The 21,073-nt window shown below is 39.1% G+C and overlaps 1 protein-coding gene across 16 annotated transcripts in view; it reads left to right on the top strand.

Moving 5' to 3' along the window:
• The window catches only part of GREB1L (GREB1 like retinoic acid receptor coactivator), a 149,256-nt gene that overhangs the window by 56,357 nt on the left and 71,826 nt on the right, over window positions 1-21,073 (top strand). For 15 of the 16 annotated variants that reach the window (XM_075416366.1, XM_075416361.1, XM_075416358.1 and 12 more), the window contains exons 2-3: window positions 10,515-10,618; window positions 14,056-14,138. In XM_075416366.1, the coding sequence (XP_075272481.1) occupies window positions 14,103-14,138 (36 nt within the window). In that variant the 5' untranslated portion in view covers window positions 10,515-10,618; window positions 14,056-14,102. The remainder of the gene's footprint in view (window positions 1-10,514; window positions 10,619-14,055; window positions 14,139-21,073) is intronic. The other variant, XM_075416362.1, reaches the window with a different exon arrangement.

Genomic DNA, 21,073 nt, shown 5'->3' with positions numbered 1-21,073 from the left:
AAACACTAGCAACTGTCTTATCCTTGTGAAACCTCAGTAGTATTCTTTCCCAGTCCTGTGTCTTTCATTTAGCACTTTGTCTATACTAAATTTCTTTTTAATTGTTCAAAGAGCAGCTTGGTTTGTCCACCAGCCTTAAGGTGAAATGCTTCAATAACCACTTTCATAAATGCTTCTGGAATTTTCGCATGCGAAGCAGTGTCTGAATTGGGCATAGTTTCTGTATGAATAGTTTCTACTCTACTGGGATAACTATTCTAATGTCCAGTATTGGTGGCCCAAAATTTTGCTGAAGTGTATCACTTCAGGGAGCTCCGCAGGCATTGGTGAAGTCTTTATTTGGAGGGCTTTTCAACAAAAGTGTTTTTAATGTGAGAGGGGATGTAGACCCAAACTGCAGTCATCGAGGGTATAGATCAGCATGAGTAGTGAAGATGACCTGATCTGTTTGTGGTTTTCCTATCAGGTCTGTAAGGAGCCCATCAGTTTTTCCGGTGTACGGTCTTCATTGCAGGGACCTTCTGCCAGCTCTGCTGAGTGATCTTAGGAACAAGAAACCCATTTCCTCCACCTCCCAGGTATTCAGTCAGCTGCCCATAACTGGGTCCATGGTAATCCCAGTTGAGGAAAGACTTAAGTCAGGTGCTTGCCACTATGTAAAAATAACTAGAATTCCTCAAACAGATAAAGGCTTTTAACATTAGCATTTTTAGGAAGGTCTGGCCACACTGTGTCTTTCTGCACGAGCAACAGCAGTTAAGCAGCATGTCCTGACAGAGTTTCTGTTTTGCTACAATATCTTAGTGATGAGGGAACTCAGGGCGGCACAACTTGAAATAGTCTTCCTTGGAAAAGCCCTTTAACTGAAATATGGAGTCTACTTGGATTAAATATTTGAAGATTTTTTAATATTCTGAACTGATCAGCTTGCCCTTTTGTTTAGAGTGCTCTGATATTTTTATTAGAAAGATGTGAAAAACTGTGAAAAATCACTAATGGTAATCTACTGTCCATGACTACCGAGCAAAGATCATGTTGTTTTCTCTCTGCAGTGTAACGGCCAACTGCATTGAAGTGGATCATTTTATGTGATTACTATCTGCATCCATCTTTGTATTTATAGCCATCAGCCAGTCTGAATACAAACACTGAAGTGTTTCTCTGAATGGTGATAGGCTGAATCTCTGAACTTCAATTTGTTTTTCCTCCTTCTCAGTATATGAACTCAAGATGAGCCTGATGTACAACAGCCTCTTGTGCTTCCCCTCCATGTAGATTTACATAGCACATGTGTGCGCACATTATAGCCACAAGTCATTTTTCTTTTTAAGATCTGCTTCCTGCTTGACTATGTTCCTTACACCTTTCACTGTGTTTTCCTTCTGTGAATTTATGAAGGCATGTTTATGCCAGAGTGCTATTTTGGATAAGAAGATGTCTTTAAAAGAACAGTAATAGAAGAGAGGCTTCTACTCTGTCTATCTTCTGTCCACCTGCCTTCTTTGTCTCCCAGGTCATGTATGCAGCAAAAATTCTAGGAGCAACATAGATACCATGGTGATACTCCAGAGCAGAATGGTTTGGAACCAGTGGAAAACCACATGTGCACAATATCTACTCTATACCATTGGACTGCTTTTACGCTTGGATTTGTCCTGATGTCAGTCTGTTGGTACAGATGTCCTTGGAGGATGTCTGTATTGTACAACTAGATGTCTGCATTTTGTCTTTCCCCTTTCAGGTGTGTTTAATGGCATTGTATTTTGGCAAAGTCACTAGGACGCAGAATGTGTTTGCAGAACTTTTTATGGCAAGCCTTTTATTGAGCCTTGATAGCAGCATTTCCATGTCAATGTGTACCATATACTTGTATCTGGACACAGCCATTGGTTGCCCTTTATGCTGTCCCTCTTGGACTCTGCTGAACTGTTTTTCTGGATGTGTTTTCTTTGCACTTGTCGCTGAGAAAGGTCAGTTAGCTGTGGATGCATATGCTTGTGAAATCCCATCCCTACTGAAACTAATAGGTTTAGTTGCTACATGTGTGCAAAAGCCAGGTAAAAAATGTTGCTGGTTAAAGGAAGTCCTGTTTCCTCATGGTGTGTCAGGCTTTCTGTATTTTGCGCTAGCAACGGGAGATGCAGAGAGCGCAGTTAGCAAGCTGTGTGCCACAGCATTCCTCAGAAATTTCTTCTAGCTCATGGGTATTTCATAGCAGGTCAGGCTACCGTCTCATGAAGAAAGAAAAAGACCTGTTTTGGCTTTGAGTATACAGAATTCTTTATTGTATAAGACAAAATTGTGCTGAATTTTCCAGTCTTAGCCTGGAAAATTTTTACTTCCATGTCTCTAGTGTCTACGTATTCTTATGGACTTCCATGTCTCAATTTTGCGGTTTGGTCCTCATGATTAAAGTATGCCTAGACTTGTTTCAGGATAAAAATCTTTTGTTCAGCTGCTTGTAAGGAATACATGAATCTTCCCTTTCCTGTGTTGAGATTGAGCAAGTGAGACATGCATGGGAGGAGAGGGGGACTGGGGAGAGAAGGCAACCTTCTTGCGTAACAACATGAGAATATTTGCGGTATGTGTGTCCTCTGCGGGAGACTTTTAAATACAGATAAAACTGATGAATCTTCTGTTCATCAAGCCTAGCAGGAAGTGTTAAGTCTTACAACTGAAATCTGTACCACAGATTTAAAAACTATTTTTAGGCTTTTAAAATGTCACAAAGATTCTAAGGCAAAGAGGCCAGTTTGCCTCTCTAAATTATATTGCGTTCAGGGATGCGTTATTTCAGGAGCGTGTCCAAGTCACCACACTGTCACAGTTTCATTGCTTCAAATTTCACTTCAAGTAGGAGCAGTTTTTATAGCTACACAGTAAACTCAAGATGGCTTAATGGAAATGATTTCTTCATGTGTCAAAATGACCCCTTTGTTTCTCATTTTATTCTTTTGTTGCCTTCAGCTAATCTGCTTTTTGGGTTATCAGATCCAAGCATCTTACAATGCTGACTCTAGCAGCGGCATTCAGCTGGAATGCTGCCTTTTGTTTACTGGTTTTGCCAGGCCTCCAGTGCTTTCTTTGGTCATCTGGTGGCTCCACTAATGTGATTTGCACTCCCAGGCTCTGCAGGTAGTCATGGGCCTTTATAAGGGAATTAGAGGAAGGGCTGCCACCCTGGTTGCTAATGAATCCATGGGGTATTTCTTGTTTGTGTTTTGTTTTTCCAGCTTTTTTTATTTGGAAAGCAGACCACGATTTTTCTCTGCTCTGACTTAAGTTCCTAAAGCCATTTTACCTGGCTGTGGTGACATTCATTTTGCTTTAAAGAGAAATACCAAATCCTATTGATCAGAACGTGCATTTGGGATTTTCTCAGGATTTGTAAATAAATACAGAAAAATAGATGGCTATGCAAATGCTTGAAACTTCTTTATTACAAAAAATAATATACAAAAATTGTTCCTGTTACTACTGGATGTAGTAAGGAGAGAGAAACCTCCACCTTCGCAAAAATTCTTTCTATTAAAATAGCAAATGTTGTCATATGTAGGGAAATTGGAGTGTTTTGCTAATGAAGCTGCAGCTGGAATCGTAAAATTTTGCAAGCACTTGAGAAGTAGATGCAAGTTATAGAAACACTGTCAGCACAGTCTCAGAATTTTGAGCCAATGAAGGACATAATCAAGTAAACACTCTATTTTTGCAAAGCACACACATCTGTAGTTATACTGGAGATTTTTTTTTTTTTTTACATGAAAAGAGTATACTCAGAATATATGCTCAAAACATCTTGTACTCTTTTTCTAAACTGCAGGAGAGTTTCGGACTCTGAGGAGTTGACCAGAATGTCAGATGCTGAGTAAGACACCATTCCTTCTTATATCCACACCTCTTTCTTAAGTATCCTTGTGGATTTGAGTGGGGACTAATAGAGTGATTAGGGTTTTTTTTTTTTCAGATTAGCCCTGCAGTTTTGTTAGGGCCAGTATTTGGCTTGCACAATACCAAGCACAATGTCAACGTTCTTAAAGCTTTCCACTTGTCTAATTAAGACTCGACTTACAGTGGCAGGATCTGCATATTTTTATCTTTTCATAAAATATTTTTCTTCCGTTTCTGTTGTTTTAGAATGGAAGATACCAAATCTGTGATAAAAGCAAAATCTGAAAAGGACTTTGGAAATAAATGGGCCCTTTCTGTGCAAAAATAGATAATATTGAGTCTATTCTTTTTGTTATTTGCCTTGAGAGCAAGTCTATCTGTTTATCCAAGTCTGAAGAATTTAGACTGATAAAAGTTGTCACTGATATGTGGTTTGTAGGGTTGGGTCTTAAGAGCAGAAGAAAACTTGAGAGAAACTGAAGTACATAGGGATGCTTCAGTGCCCTCACCTTGTGCCGTTCTGCGATGCTGATGCTATAGGATTTCTCCGAGATGTTTGGAGGAGGTCTGTGTTTCAATTATATATGTGTGTGTTTATATTTTTAACACATTAACTGAATATCGAAGCATTAGTTTCTGCTCAAAAAATGTCAGTAAAGCTGTTGAGTTGGTGTTTCTACTTCAGGAACAACTATGCAGAAATTCAGGTGCAGGGTTTTTAATAGCGGACATATAAAGCAAGAGCATATCGATTGAGTTTTACTAGGCTGACAGCAGTACTGAAGGTCCTTGTGACCCAGAAGTCTGTGACCCATGAAATCTCCATTTTCCTTCTATTGGTAATGTATCTTGAAGTACAGAGGACTGAAAAATGCATCCTGTGTGACCTAACACATTGATTATCTAAAAATGGAAAATTATTTTGGGCTTAGTGCTAAAAATGTGTTTGATACTAGTAAATATAAGGGATAAGGTTAAATTATACTCTTAAACAAATGTTCCCTCAGCACAAATTCACTAAGGCAACAGCTGATACTTAGCGGTATGAGTAAGATCTGCTATATTTTTCTTTAAAATGGTGATTTCAAATGCTTGGTGATTGTGCTGATTCAGCTTCATCAGCTTGGATGCCAGTAAGCAGAAATCAAAATTTTGCTTTATAAATTGTACTTGTGTCTGATTGAAGGAGATAAATGATGGTGAGGAACTGGGCAGTTATTTCTAAAAATGGTAAATATCCAGAGTTCCTGAAAACGAGCTTGTAACACACACCCCCCACCCCCCCAGCAGCCAGATTTTACAGCTCTGTCCAGAGCACAGAAGGAAGATAAATCATGACTACCCCCCTCTCGTTTTTGAAATGGTTCAACCCTGGGGTTTAGCTGAAGGACTTAAGGAGTTTTTGAAGTGCAAATAGACTGGTGAAGGGTAAACCTTTTCAGAGTTTCATTTAGATGGATATTTTTTTTTTTTTCTATGTGGATTTCTGGCACCAGCTGAGATCTGGAAGGCCACAGGATTTTTTTGTTTTTGATCAATCAAGCAAGCAGAACTTGCCATGGGGGTGTACATTCTCTGCATACATATTGATCCTATTGTGTTTAAAAGTAGTTAATTTAATCGGGGCTTTTTGAAATCATCCCCGGTAAGACTTGCATTAATGGAGCTGTCATTTCAAGGTCATGTTTCAGTGTCAATAACTTAATGGTAATGACAGAAGTTACCTGTAAGTTTAATATCAATATTTCATTTATTCCATGTTAAAAGTGCATTGAATGAGAACTAATATTACGTACGTGCATGTAAAAATGTTCAGTTCCAAATGAAGAATGTTGCTTTCATTAAATGAGATATTTTTGAAGCAGTCTGGTATTACTGAATACGTTAACACCAATAGTTGTGTTACTATTCACTGCTGTTTGGATCAATACCCTTGGCCTGCACCGTTGCATAGGAAGTTTGACTCCAAGAGCCGATTTTACACCTTGTCCCTTCTAGCGAAATGGTTGTAGTGTCAGAGTTTTTATGCAGGGCTCTTTCTAGTAGTTTTGACCTTTTACCTCACACCTTGTCTTGTTTAAAAGCAGCAGCGTGCAGAAGATGGATTGCATATTAACTATAAACAATTCTCTCTACTGTGATAAACATTTGGAGATACATGTAAGGACTGTCTGTATGATAAGATGCCCATTTGAGTGCAGATTTTCTAAGGCAGGATCCAGTTTACTATTTTTTGGTCCATATCTGATGTCAAGATCTTCAGGTATTTCAGATGAAAGCCTTACATAAGTTGAAGATCTTTTTCCTGTGAGGATGTTAATGGCAGACTTTGTTATTTGCTTCTGTGATTTGATTGGGTTGCAAGGAGCTTCAAAAAGTTATGCTGGGTATGGTGACAGTCGACTAAGGTACAATAGAGTAGATGGCGAAAATTGGATTCAGGTACCATGGCAGAATGTGCCTGTAAATCTCCCAAACTGAGTTTTCTCATTGCTTTTCTTCCTGGTAGTTGTGGCATGCCTTTAACCCTTCTTCTTGCTGAGGACTGGGGTTCCAGAGTGATGTGGACTGAGCAGACTGGGATGTGAGGTGGAAAGCAGAGTCTTGCGTACAACACTTTCAATCACATACCAATATTGTCTTCTGTAGAATTTCCTACATGTGTTTTCCCCAGTTGAATGGGATTTTATCAAAGATTTCAGTGCCAGATCACTCGGTGGCTCAAAATGAGAGAGAAACTCTAAAGGTGGTGTGGGGTCCAGAGCTGGGATCCTCTTTAGGAAGGACCAGACTTGACTAGTTGGTAGTTTAATGTCCATACATTGGAAGTCCAAAATGATACTGCATGACATACTGTGGGAAAACCACCTATATTTAGAAATGGTGTATTTATACCTTACTTCTGTATTTACAGTCTGGTGGTTTGATGTTGGCTGTGCTATGAGAGCGCAACAGAAAGATTCCAGATCAGGATAGGGACCTAAAATCGTAACTCATCACAAATTAATAAGTATGGCTAAGTACAATTCATAAATAAGGCCAAAGAAGTGCATATTGTGATTTTTCCCTGACTTTACACTGAACAGAAGATGTTCAGTTAACAGGCCCCTTATCTTGGTCTTTATTTAACAACTAGCTTTTATGTCCATGAAACTCACAAGTTGTCAATCTCATGTACTGTAATGGTGGTTATTTCCTGTAGTGTTTGAAAACTGAGCATGAGATGCTGTTTAAAGCTTTGCTGTGGGAGAAGGGAATTCTTTGCATCTCACTGTGGAGAACGGATTCCCAGCACTTGTGGTGTCACTTTTCCGAGTATGTCACTGGGAGATGCTAATACGACCTTTCCTTTGTTAAGTATGAGATTTCTAGCAGCACTCAGGACTCCACTCTCTTCAGCAAGTCCTGTTCCACCAACTGAATAGAGAATTTTGGGCATATTTCAAGTCAGCATTTTTCGCTTCAGGCTTATTAGGCATAGAGTGCAGATCTTCGTTTAGAAACAGACATTGTTCTGTAGACGAGTATGTGGGTGTTGGCTGGAAAATCCATCATTCTAATTTAAAATCTTTTTTAAATGATGTGTGCTCAAATGTCTAAACAGTGGGGGCCTGTTACTTGCAAATTACAGGTTTATCAAGCAGCTACGACATTAAAGTAATCTTACTTCGGTTACAGTATGCATTTGCCAAGGGCACAGGCTCGCATGATCATTCTGAATTCCTGCAGAATTTAACTGAGCAACAGCTGGTCTGTAGGATGTGTAGATTTTAACAAGGTAATGTTTGTGTTTTGGGGAAGGACTTGGGTGACATGCTGCTGAAACTGTTCCAAAGTGCCTTCTTCCTCTGTTCACGTCTGTAGGGATCCTGAGACAGTTTTTGTGTGAAATTTCTCTACTCTCTCTGTGCCTCTTGGTTTTATCACAGGGAAATTCTACAAAATTCTTCCATGGGGTGTTAGGAAAAAAAGAGAAAATGGAAAGGCCATCAACACCAGTAACTGAAGCTACAACAGAAAGAATAGTCTTTTTGGCCTTTAATTGTGTCAGATTCCTTTTCTTTGCAATTGCTTTTCTTTTTTTTTTTTTTTTTTTTCTTTCCCACTTGAGCGAGGTTTATGGTGCTGTGTCCGTCAGGACAACCCTGTCTTAGGTTCTCCCTGAGTTGCTAGAGGTGATGTTATCTTTTGTTCACTCAGCAGTATGGTCATTCCTAAGAGCATCTGTCACTTTAGGCATTGTAAGATGGATGAGTCTCAAGTGAACTGCTGGTTGAAGCAAATGGTGAAAATAAGAAAAGACAGGGGGGTTGGGGGTCTTCAGAGGGGACAGACGACAAGGAAGCACTGTTAGAAATCAAAAGTAAGCCAGGCGGTAGTGGAAGAAACAGCCAAGATGGATCACACATTAGCAGATCCCACAGGTCTTGGAAATGAAGATTGGTGGTTGATGAATTCTGAAGAGATCTTCTGCGTCTTGACAAAAATGCCACTGATTTGTTTCCTACTTCATTTGCAAATAAAGGAGGATCAGAAGGAGATGATTTGAACATGAGATGAAGAAATTGTATTTTTGTCACATTGTGTTGTAAGGTTAGGACAAACTAATGCTGCCAATAATCAGAAAAAGGGTTACTGATATTTTGTGTGTCTTAAATATTGTGTGAGAATCTGTCAGTGGGCACGTAACAGTGTAAAACTGAAACAACATATTGACAGTTTAGCTTTTTGAAAAAACAATGAACTTAAAATTCATAGCTGTTTGTATTTCAGAAGGTACTTAATGTTTTTAAAAGAGAGCAGATTTGTATTTCAGAAGGTACTTAATGTTTTTAAAAGAGAGCAGATTCACTACAGTATCTCAGATTTAGCTGGACTAATGGAGTTAGACATTTTAAACAGAAAGAAAACGGTGTAAAAAACCCCACACTCCGAGAAAACTCCCCCTAGGCCACTGAAAAGCAAATCCATACTATCACCCCCTTCCCCACCCCCCACCTCCCCACCCCCCATTTCAAGCTGAGCAAAGGTCTGTGTTTGCAAAAGCAGCCGGCTAAGGACAAAAGGCACTTGGAGCCCAGTGTGTGTCAAGGTTTGGGAAGGGTCCAGGAGGATCTTGGCTTGAAAAATTATTTTGTCACACTATTGGCATTCGTCCATAAGGGGAAGCACTGGTTGAAAGGCGAAGAAATTAAGATGATTAGAAGCTTTAAAGCTTCACAAATGGTAGAGTATCTCTCTTCTCAATGGATGTAAATAATAGATGAAAGACCGAGAGTGACAACAAAGGATCAGTGCGTTTAAGAGAATGTGTGCAGCCTGAATAGAGGTCTGTGGCCTAGGGCCAAAGGTCTTAGCTTTGAGTGTAATTAGAAGAAAATACAAAAATGTCATTACTAGCAGGTGAAATGTTCAGCACGTGTCCGAAAAATAGCAATTTCAGAGCCAGGAGCTGTTGGAATTGGATTACTGACATTCTGCAATCACTGAAGTCTCTGCAAAGCCCTACAGTTTGGTCGGGAGCTGCGTGTTAACCCTGTTGGCCCTCTGCAGTGGATTCACTGTTAGCATGGCGGGGATGCGCAGTGCAGGGTAGCATCGGTGGTCACTAGGAATAGAGTTGTTCAATGTCTTTCCTCAGAACACAACAATCCTACCCAAAACCTTTCCTGAGTGGGAGCTGAGGGTTATAGCTGCTCTCTTAAATAGGCTGATTTTTTTTTAAATGGGAGGAGGGGGAGGAAGCTTAAAGCTACATTGCTTTTAATCTTAAAAGCTGAGCTTTGAATTCTAGGTGTACAGCGGGAAGAGTCGCGTTCATTCTGGTTTTGACAGCAGGCCCAAGGCTGTGGTCCCAGCTTTAAGCCTAAAATCCCATTTGTGAACAACAGGGAAAATTCCTTTAAATCTTTTAGCAAAATATTGTTCATTTCTGTTGCGAAACCAAACCAGCGTGTGTGCCTACAAAAGTCTTGTCAAAGTCAGTCAATGATAACTTAAATTAAAGCTTTTCCTGATGTTAATTACTGTTCTGTATAGCCCTAGGTATTTTAGGAGTTACTTTTCTGCCTGCTATACCGTTGTTGCCATTCTTCGGGGTATTTCAGGTGTATGCTTTTTTATAAACTGCAATTTCTATTAGAAATGTTTTCACTTAAATACCTTTGTGGATGTCAGATAGAGAGAGCAACCAGCTAATTCTGATGTCATTTTGAACATTGATCTCCAGTTTAGCGTAGGTAACTGCTCACCCATTTAGTTTGTTTCTTTTTAAACCAATAGTAAAATAGTTAATTCTACATTATTGTCTATTTTTTATGTGTCTGTGATAGCTAGTTTTCTCATATTGATGTGCTATTTTCCTAATATTTCATATAGCGACTTCAGTGCCAAAAATGTGCAGATTCTGTGACAAATTTGTATATTACTTCTAGCAGAATGCAGAGAAACAGCCATGCATCTTCAACCAGGTATTCCTATAAACAAGAAGATGCTTTTTTAAGTGGTCAGCCCTCCTTTCCCCACCCTAGAGCAGATTTAGACAAGCAGGTTTTGTTGGCTTGTTATAGACTATATGCTGACACGAATCATTCTAATTTTTTTTCTCCCTTCTTATTTTTCAGGTGTTTGGGAGTTTTAAACAACTTCGCAGCAAGGCTTCACAAACTCTTAGCTGCATCCTTTAATCATGACTGCATTTCAAACGGGTTAAAAGGAGTCTGAGAAGGTACCGTACTTGCCATTCCCAATAGACCATACATTGTATGTTCGTGCTCAGCATCTGTGCTTTCATTTCCATTGACTGCATTTTAGGAACAGTGTGGACTGTAAATAATAATTTTATTTTTGCTTTGGGCATGTGCAACATGTTAAGTTTTTCAAATATCTTGAAATCCGGTTCCTATAATTAAACAGCCTTCACCAAAGAGGGCTGATTTGTGCTTCCATTTGTTTCTTATATATCCACAATGAGGTCAACTTCGTTATTTAATGACAGTTCTTTTGAAGCTGTAACAATTTTCTTCTGCTGTTTTACTTAAAAGCCCTGCAAATACTTAAGCAACTAGCTAAATAATATGTTTTATGCACTTGGAGTGGGGGTGGGTGGATGTTTGTTTGTTTGTTTGTCCTCTCAGAGGGTTTAAAACAAACGGGAAGAAGAATGCAGATCTTTGTAATGATCGGGATAGATTTGTGCTTCCAACTGAGGTTCTCACATGTCTTTTTTATCTGACTTCTAAAAGGGGGGAGGCTTGTCTCTCTATACAATATTGGGCTCTCGTAGTTTCTTGTTGCATTTAAATAGCCGGCATCCCCAGAAGGCTGAAGATCTATTCCTGTTTTATGACCTGTTGTATCCCTGGGGCAAGGGCAGCGCTGAGCAGAGCAAGAGGGTCATGGCCACAGCCCAGGTTCCGAGCGGCGCTTGCGGGTTCCCAAACCTGCCTGCAGGAACATATTGCTCGGCAACATCTGGAACGTGGTAGAAGTCTGGAAGAGGGGGGAACCTCTAGGATTTTGCTTCGCCAGGTGCTAGGAGGAAGCAACATTAGCCTTTTTTGGCAGGGGGGAGGCAGATTCTGTGGCCCTGAAGTTAGGCTAAACAATTGCGGAGGTCAAAGGACGGCTGAGCGCGGTCAATGAGACACCCTGGGGTGTATTTTGTTACTTAGTAAAAGGAGCAGCATCCTAAAACCCTAAAGGATTCTCTTGAAAATCTGTGTTGTGAAAAGGTTTTATGAGTCTGATGGCAAAAAGTGCTGATTTGGCTAAGGAATGCTTGCTTTTGTCTAAATGAAAGGCTAATCCTTACCAAATGTTGGCAGCTATTATAGTGCAGTCAATGCAGGTCTGAAAGGACAGTTAGAGTAGAAGTGTACTTTGGGATCCCAAATGTTTATCATTTTGATGGTTCTGTAACTGAAGAGATTTCTGAACTTTCACCTTTGATCCTAAAATTTATACCATGAGCAAAATATTTGAAAAAGTAAAAAGTTAAAACCTTCACTTATAAATTAAAAGACTTTGTTCCTCAGGGAGCTGTGCCTGCCTGGTCCCTCTGTATGCCCTGACAAATTCGCTTTAGATTATCAGCATACTGCCTAGTTTAAACTACAACTTCTTTTAATCTCCTAAAATTTACTAATTGGTTGAAAAAAATTAGATTTTTTTTCCTGATCTTGAGCAATTTTTGCTGTTCTTGTTTCAATGCTCACAAAAAAAAAAAGTAGTTTCTGAGTAATTATTTCCTGTCGTTTGACTAGCGTTATCTTTCTTTAAAATGACAGCTTATTAACACTTAATGTTTGTCATATGAAAGCAATGTCAGAGACAAGACCTTATAAATAACCCAAAAGGAAATGTAATAATGGCTGTCTTCACCAGAGAGGTGGTGGGGGAAGGACTAGGCGTGTGGCAGACAAGGTTCAGTGCTTTTTGCTTTCCTTTGGAAGGGGGGGTTGCTGCAAGACACAGCCCGGGGCCTCCGACTCTTTGGCCCTACTGTCTTGCACAAACACTCATTGTCGAATTAGGAAGGAAAAGATACTTGGGAGTCAGTGGTGCTGGCATTTTGGTAGTGACTGACTTGGTGTTTCATCGTGTTTCATCTTTAAAAGACACCATCAGAAGAGTGAAAAAGAATGAATTGCATAGTTTTCAAGGGTAAAAAATGAGTAAAGAAGTTGACATGTAATTTTTTTTGTTTTAAAGAAATGTGCTTGCAAAATATAGCTCTCAAAGAGCTTAATCTTTAAACTCTTCAGAAGTATTCTATACAGATGCTTAGCATTGATTTATGTCAAGGTTAAGCCACCTTTAAACAAATAAAGTTGGGAATGGATAAACCTACTAAAATACAAATCGCCTATTAAGCACAGGAGATGTTTGTATAGCATTCAGTCTCCTACAAAACTGACACGTTTTGAAATTCTCCTGATAACCCCTTCTAAATTCATCTGGAAATGATAGCATGTGTGTTTGAGGGGTACACAAGGGAGCGGTCAGATAGGATAGAGATGGAAGGTCAGGCCTTAACTTTGACTTTCTGGTCTTCGGCTTCATGCTTTCGCAATAAGGCAATAACAAATGAAGAAAGGATTAAGATGATTTGTTTATCAATGAGATTGGACTGGCTTTTGCTGTAGGAACTTGATGAGATGTCTGAGTCTGTTTTAACTTTATCCCTATGACGAATAACTATCACATTTTACACATATCTCTATGTGGAATTAAGGGCTATATAAAATAAACTGTATAATAAAACTGCTTAGAGAAATACATATTTGAGCTACAGTGCTTAATTTTGTTTGTAACCCTAGAATTTAATTACTCTAAGTACTTAAAATGGAAGTATATTGATTATTAAGATTTTTTTTCTCATTTGCTGGAGAAAATTGTTCCATATCCATAAAGTATTTATCAGGTGGGTTTTTTTGAAGTGGATTTTAGCCCACAGAGAGAATTTTATACATAGTACTTATATTCTTCTGTGGGAGCAGTTGCAGAAAAATATTATGAGCACTAGTTTCTTGAGTGTCAGTATTTACTGGAACTTTTATATTCATGCCTTCAAGAACTCACAGAACCTGTGAATTTTCTGTGTTATTGACTCGCTAAACCATAATAGCAGCTCTGGGAATAAGATTGCCTCTGCTAGCATGCTCATGTTGCAGGTAAATTAAGTCCAGCCTGTAAACATCATTAAGACTTTTTTCATTTTGGGAGAAAAATAAGTAGAGAAGCACACCTAATGTCTCCAACAAGTCACAGAATCACAGAATGGTAGGGGTTGGAAGGGACCTCAGTGAGTCATCTAGTTTATTATCATTTTTTCTTGTTCCAAGACATAAAGACGCCATACACAATTTATCAGCAAGCGAGGAGTTGCATCACAGAACAAATATAAGCTTTAGAAATAGAAAATTGTTTTCTTCTGCTCTCAAGCGTTAATAGTATATAGTTTTGAATTTTTGCGCTTCTGTCCTAAGTGAAGATAAAGGTTTTTCTTTGCCAGACCTAAATGGCATTATAAAAATGGGCATTTATCCCACAAAAACCTATTGGGATTCTTAAGTATCTAGAAAGGGTAGCTTGGATGTCAAAGCTTTTCTTTTTAGGTATATCCCTGGATGTGATGCTAATGTTTTGTTCTGTCTGTTGCAGATTTCATCTTAACTGAAATCTGGGATGTTGCAGAAGGCCCAATACTGATGTGCATCTTTGATCTGAAACAGGGGTTGCCTCTGGTAATTTCAGAGATTCTGGACAGAGCTTTGTTTATTTTACAGAAGAATTTGTGGTATTCTGGGGAGGGGAGAGAGTAGAACCAGCTTTGACACATGACGAACACATGTTGCGTAAAAGGAAGAGGAAGAACTCTACAAAGCACTCTGCACTTTGAAGTTCATTTCCATTAAAATACAATACAAGAAATGTATTGGGTTTTTCAAATAGAAGTTGTACGAGCAATTTAAACACTGTTTCCCAGCAGCAGAGAAGCTGAAAAAATCGCCCACATGATATTAAACTTGACATTACTTGTGGGTTTAAGATGATTGTTAAGGTGTTGACCTGTGCAGGGTTTTCTTGTCCATTCAGTACATTTCTTTTTGCATAGAAACCACCATGAAAGCAGCTGGCTTTTCTGGGGTTTTTGTCTCTGTATCACAGGCTAAAAGTGACTGTGGAAGAACGATGTTAGATATGCCTCTCGATCTGGGGGCTTCGTGGGAGTTTCAGATACAAAAAGATTTGTTTGTTCCTTTATAATATATGTGCTGAGTTCAGGTGAGCAGAAATGTGATCCTTTTGACTTGTTTGAAAACAGTATTTTCAGAAGAGCTGCACAGGAATGTGCTTCTGAGTAGACTTTATAAACACTTTGACATAAACTTTTTGCAAAAGAAAAGGGTCTTGTTTCCACCTTTGATGGCTCCTTTTTAGGGATGATGGTTTCAAAGCCTTGTAAAAACAAGGAGAACTCTGTTTCAGGTTTGCCTTGTTTTGAGCCAGGGCTCTAGGGAGAAAAACAGTCATTTTTTGGAGGTGTTCATGAATCAACAACCCACCTAACCTTCTTCTACCCAAGTGTGTTACTGAAGGCAACTTTGATTACTTGAGACTTTCTTTGTTACTCCTTGATTTAATTTTACTTTTTCATCTAGACATCTGTGTTAGGGATTTGTTTAATAATCTTCCTGGAGAGGGGAAGGAACAAAACTTGATGGTGCTTTTGGCAGGATTATACAGAATCACAGAATGGTAGGGGTTGGAAGGGACCTCTGTGGGTCATGTAGTCCAACCCCCCTGCCGAAGCAGGGTCACCTACAGTAGGCTGCACAGAACCTTGTCCAGGCGGCTCTTGAATATCTCCAGAGAAGGAGACTCCACAACCTCCCTGGGCAGCCTGTTCCAGTGCTCCGTCACCCTCAGAGGGAAGAAGTTCTTCCTCATGTTCAGATGGAACTTCCTGTGCCTCAGTTTGTGCCCATTGCCCCTTGTCCTGTCACTGGGCACCACTGAAAAGAGCTTGGCCCCATCTTCCTGACACCCACCCTTCAGATAATTGTAAGTATATATTAGGTCCCCTCGCAGCCTTGTCTTCTTCAGGCTGAACAAGCCCAGCTCCCTCAGCCTCTCCTCGTAGGAGAGATGTTCCAGTCCCCTCACCATCCTTGTAGCCCTCCGCTGGACTCTCTCCAGTAGCTCTTCATCTTTCTTGAACTGGGGAGCCCAGAACTGGACACAGTACTCCAGATGAGGCCTCACCAGGGCAGTGTAGAGGGGGAGGAGAACCTCCTTCGACCTGCTGGCCACAGTCTTCTTGATGCACCCCAGGATCCCACTGGCCTTCTTGGCAGCCAGGGCACACTGCTGGCTCATGGTTAACCTGTTGTACACTTTACAGATGAGGGATATGTGGGAAACACCGTGAGGCTCTGGGGTGCAGTGGGTTCTCCTTTGAAGAGCGTCACAGTCATGCTCTGGCTGCACAGACCATCTCTTTTTTTGAGGTGGTAACCCTGAAATTACTTTCAGGTTGCATATTTGAAGAACTGCCACGCTACATCTCCAACTCTGCCAGCTTGGGGAGGGGGGGGAAAGGATTGCTAACAGCAAAAGAAAGGTTGAAATTTACCAAGTCCTACTCCAGTGCTTCATTTTCAGTCTGTTATAGCTGTCACAAACCAGAACGTGCACCAGGTAAGATGAATACTGTGGAAAGAGAAAATACTGGGTGGATGTTCCAGAAGAATCGAGTCATCTCTGTTTGCAAAGTTTTAAGAGCCAATGTAATCTGTATTACCATTATTCCTATTACGCAGAAAGATATTTTTAAAGTAGTGTCAATTAGTGTGTGTTGTTAGAATTAATAATTTTCAGAACAAATGATGTCTTTGCAAGATGAATAGCAATTAGTTTATATTGTTTGGCAATAAAAATTTGTGTCCCTTATTTAGTAGCACTTACACATGAGAAAAAAAAAGAAAAAGAGCATGAGGAAAAAGACTTTTACTGCAGATGTAGATACCTAGGATAATTTTTATTGAGGATTTTTCTGTTTAATAATGCTTGTACTGTACAAGCTGATGTTGAGATGTGTCAGAATGGATTACATTTTAGCTTCTATTTTCTGTATCTTAGTAGTGAATTTTTATGCTGCATTTTTATCAAATAGTGTCATCTTGGTTAGCAGTCTTAAAAAAATGTCGAGCAGCGTATATGCATAAGTTCCTATGTAAATGGTAGCCTGTGCGTGCAATAAATAAATAGCATAAGCTATGATGTTTAAAACTTAGATTTTTGCAGCCTAGTGGCCTAAGGGTTTACAATAATTTACATACATGGTTTGCTAAGCCATAGTGCACAGTCCTACTCCACAGTCCTATTGAAGACCATGAAACAGCACCAGGCAGGTGAATATGGACTTACAGGATTGAGATCTGAAGGCAGATCTGAGGTGATGTAGAGAGGGTGTGCAAGTAAAAAATGAATAAGAATTACAAACAAGTTGAGCAAACTCAATGGTTGGAAATTACATTAGTATCCCCAGCTTCATGTGGTGGTCTTTGTTAATCCGGTTGTGTTGAAGAGTTGATCACAAACTTTATTGGTAAGGCATTCAAAGGATGCCTGGGATTGTAGGTGAAGTGCTCAGCTTCTGCGTAACCAGGCCACATACGCTTAATAGGTCATCATGCCTTTCATTTTCACGAGTAGTGCAAACTGAACTAAACTATTAATGCTCCTTTTTATGTTATTATATGGCTCTTTTGAAACACTGGTAACTTTCCCTTTCACTTTCTCAGCATAGAAGCAACCCCTCAGGAGGAAAAAAATGCATAATTCATGAGAGTAAGCAGTTCGTTATCAGCATTAGAGTTGTTGACAAATACGGACTTGTGATTCATATTTAGAAAGATGTAACAGGACTGTTCACTGAGCTTCCTAGTCATGGAAATTAAAGAAGTCCACATATAACCTTTAAAAAATGGTGTAATAACAGACAGTATTCCATTGAAATAAACATTAAATCTCCATTAAAACCACAGCTTTAAATTAATCAACTGATGCATCTGAGAAGATACAGTTTACATTATAGATTATTGTAAATTACATAAAGACATTTTGTCTCTCATAGTTCTGAATAGCTTGTTTTAATTAGTAATTACTAAATATAGTTGTTAGCTGTCAATTTACAATAAGATCTGTGTATTACTAGCAGAATATGTATTGTCAGTGAATGACTGTACACTTCTGTGTATGAAAAGTATCTAAAAATAACCAAGTTTCCATAAAAATCAGTTAGGTATGGGAACAGGTACTGATTTTGAATACGTGATTTGGGGAACTAATCTGGGCTTGGAAAAACATTTCAGTAAGCAGCAAAATGCTACATGCAGTTACAGTTATTTAAATAGTTATTACCTTAGTTACTTACATACTACATTAGTTTTATCTGCTGTGTCATTAGTGGACTCAAATGTGCAACTAGCCTGAGTGTGCTAACACAGTAAGTTGTTAGGAGAATAAATCGTAATTCATGTCTGCAACTAATTGCAAAATTACCAGCAAAAATATGTCTTGATCCTAAAGCTGGGATTAAGCACCATTACTGATTTGACTGTGGTTGATAGTCTTATTGATTTAGGGGAGAGAACATAAATGGGGAAGGCTATGTATGAGCATGCTTGTTTTAAGGAAGCAGGCTGAGATTTTCAAAAGTGCTCCTTAGTGATTTATTTGTGCTGCCTCTGCAATGAGTGTGTGAGCATCCGGGTGTGAGCACATGCTGCTTTTAAAATAATGAAGTCTTTTAACATTACTCAAAAGTCAAACTGAAAAGCTAGGTTTGTAGGGTGATAACCTTTTTTTTCACCTGAAGGTTTTTCTGGTGAAAGAAAAGAGAAAATATACCCCTTCTGTTGAAGGTTCCATTCCCTATGTACATCATGAAAGATCACAGTAACATAAAAGAATTTGCTCCATCTCCTACAAATCAATTTTCAAGCCCTAGAAAACCTTCACAGTAACTTGTCTGCTAATTTCACAACATCGTTTAAAAGGGCTCTAAAAGCCTTGCAGACAGAATAGATTAAATCAGCCCAATGAATTCCTGAAAGCTTCTGTATCATGAAGGATATGGACCTATTCATATAAGGTTCATACTCTACTATATAATCTTCTCATTCTCAGTTGTATACTACTGAGAATCTCTTTTTTTGCTACTGGCAGCTGAATTTTTATTAACTCTTCTACTCTTTTATAGCCTTTATGGTCAAATTTGTTGTCATCTGACTTCCCGTCATTATCCACAACCCTGTATTATCGACCTTTCCGTGAAAAACTAGGGGATGTAATGGGAGAAGACTAAAAAGGATATTTATATTTTTATTATTATGAACAGAAAATGTGGTTTATTTGTGGTTTCTAATGAAGTTCCTTCTTCCATGGTAGGAAGGCAGGGGAGGAATAATTACAGAAATGGTGTGGTTGCAAAAGCTTGGGGGGGGGGAGGGGGGTTGTGGGGGTTGTGTGAACAGATGTGTGTGGGTGGATGAGAGTGTAAGACACAGTACAAATGTATGAGAGCATGCAAATGGTGACAGAACATATAGTGCCTATTTGTGTATGAGCATTTGTGTGCAAAAGACAGTCTTTGCACATGAAAACTAGCCATGCAATTATAACGGACATCAAAAGATGTTCCTTGATTCCAAGTACCCCACCAAATGGTATCTACTACTGTTTGGCTCCATTAGTGTTCAAGTCTCTTTATAGTACTTTTTCATGTATTTTTCCATGTTCAGGTAGGCATGTATTCCATTAAATACCTCTAGCATTGCATCATTTATTCACAGAAACTATTCCTCCATAATGTTTGCATATTGTGCTGTCACTGTAGGTGAGTTCACATAAATTAAGTAGTGAGGTCAGATGTTTTCTTTTATCTGCTTGTTGAATACGTCTACTGAGGAAACAGCATCAAATGAAATTTGGCACATGCTTAATCCTAAAATCATCTTGGGCTTCACTAGAGGAATGTGTTGAGCATCCCCAGTGCACCAACTGCACCAGTTTTCCTCTCGCCGTGCCATAGGATTTCAGCCTACGTGGAATACAACATTTCTTTTCGGAATGGGAGCTGTAACCTGGAGAAAAGTAATGCCAGCGCAAGGTCTGTACAGTTCTTGTCACAAAGACTGACATGCAGAAATCATGCAAAAAGACTTCCGGCTCCAGTATGGGGATAAGAAGGACTGGTTGTTGTTGGGTTTATGTAACTTGATTCTAACTACAGAGACTGAACGCTGAAACAGTATTGTAAAATTTCAGACTTATAAAAGATTACATCTAAAGATTCTGGGAGAGTTTTATCAGAACATTTGAAAGATCAAGAAAAATACAAGATGTTGGGCAATAAACACAAGTGCTGAACTTACAACTTCAAATTACTGAACTACAATTGTGTAAACCTTGACTTGAGCTTAACTTGCCTTGACTTCTGAAATGTTGCACCTCGCAATATATTCTGTGTTTGATTGCAGGGGTAAGCTCCTCTTTATGTGTACAGCTCAGTAAATAATACTGTTAAAAAGAACTAAAGACACATTTCAAATTTTAAGTAAAAGCGATGAGATTGAGTTTCAGTTTCTGTTTCTTGGTGGTTTTCTTTTTTTAGCCTCAGTCTTACCTCACTGCTGGTTTGTATTGTAAAGCTGACAATTCCCAAATCACTGAATTTTTAAAAATGCAATTCAGACTTAATTTTTGCAGTATTTGGGGGTGATTTGAAGTTGGCAGCTTCATGCATATAAGTTCAACTTACTAAGACCATCCTGAAATCAGGTGTGAATTTTACCTTTAGTATGTTTACTGTTTTGTGAACTGTGCGGAAGCTTAATGGGCATAGTCTTGGGACGGAAGGGATGGAGGAGTAAGGGCATAACAGCCTCCATATTAGCACCACTTTTGATTTGCTTTCTCTTTCATGTTGTGGGGGGAACAGCTACCCTATTCCACCATCCTGCATGTAGCTCTATTGTGTATCCATTTGTCTGTCTAAGGAATTGTCCAAATCCCAGGTAACCTGATGCACTACTCCAGGTACAAATATTATTGATTGAGCAATAAGAGGAAGAACCTTGTCAGGAAAAAATAGGTATTCTTGATCTTTCCCATTCCTCTGACACTTTAGTGACAACATCAGACTGAAAGACTAGATTCTTAATGGTATTGGATGCTATCAATATTTTCTTCAAAATAAAATGAAAAGTGAAAATGAAAGGAAACTCCACTATAAACAGTCATTAAAAACTAATCATTCATTTTTCCTGGAAGACTATGTGAACAAATTATTTGTCTATCACTTGCTACATAAGATTGTAAGCTCTTTTACAGCTGAGTTTGGATATCCCTAACCAAGACAAAAGCAGGGTGAGAGTCTCAAGATCCTGAAAGCACTTGGGGGGGGGGGTGGATGTTACAAAGGTTATGAAATAAGGGATCTGTTAATTAGACTACTCTGCCTTGCAGTCTTGTATTGACTCATACGTAAGCCTTTCCCCGCAGAGTGCTACAGTTAATGCTGTGTATATACTTTTGACTTGGAAGTCTACACTTTTACTTAGCGTATGTATTTGTTACTGTCTCTATTAACTATCATACTTTCTGCTGAATG

The sequence above is a fragment of the Opisthocomus hoazin genome, chromosome 3 (assembly GCF_030867145.1).
Source record: "Opisthocomus hoazin isolate bOpiHoa1 chromosome 3, bOpiHoa1.hap1, whole genome shotgun sequence".
NCBI lineage: Eukaryota > Metazoa > Chordata > Aves > Opisthocomiformes > Opisthocomidae > Opisthocomus > Opisthocomus hoazin.
The sequence above is the reverse complement of the archived record's forward strand: the minus strand, read 5'-3'. Positions and strand labels throughout refer to the sequence as shown.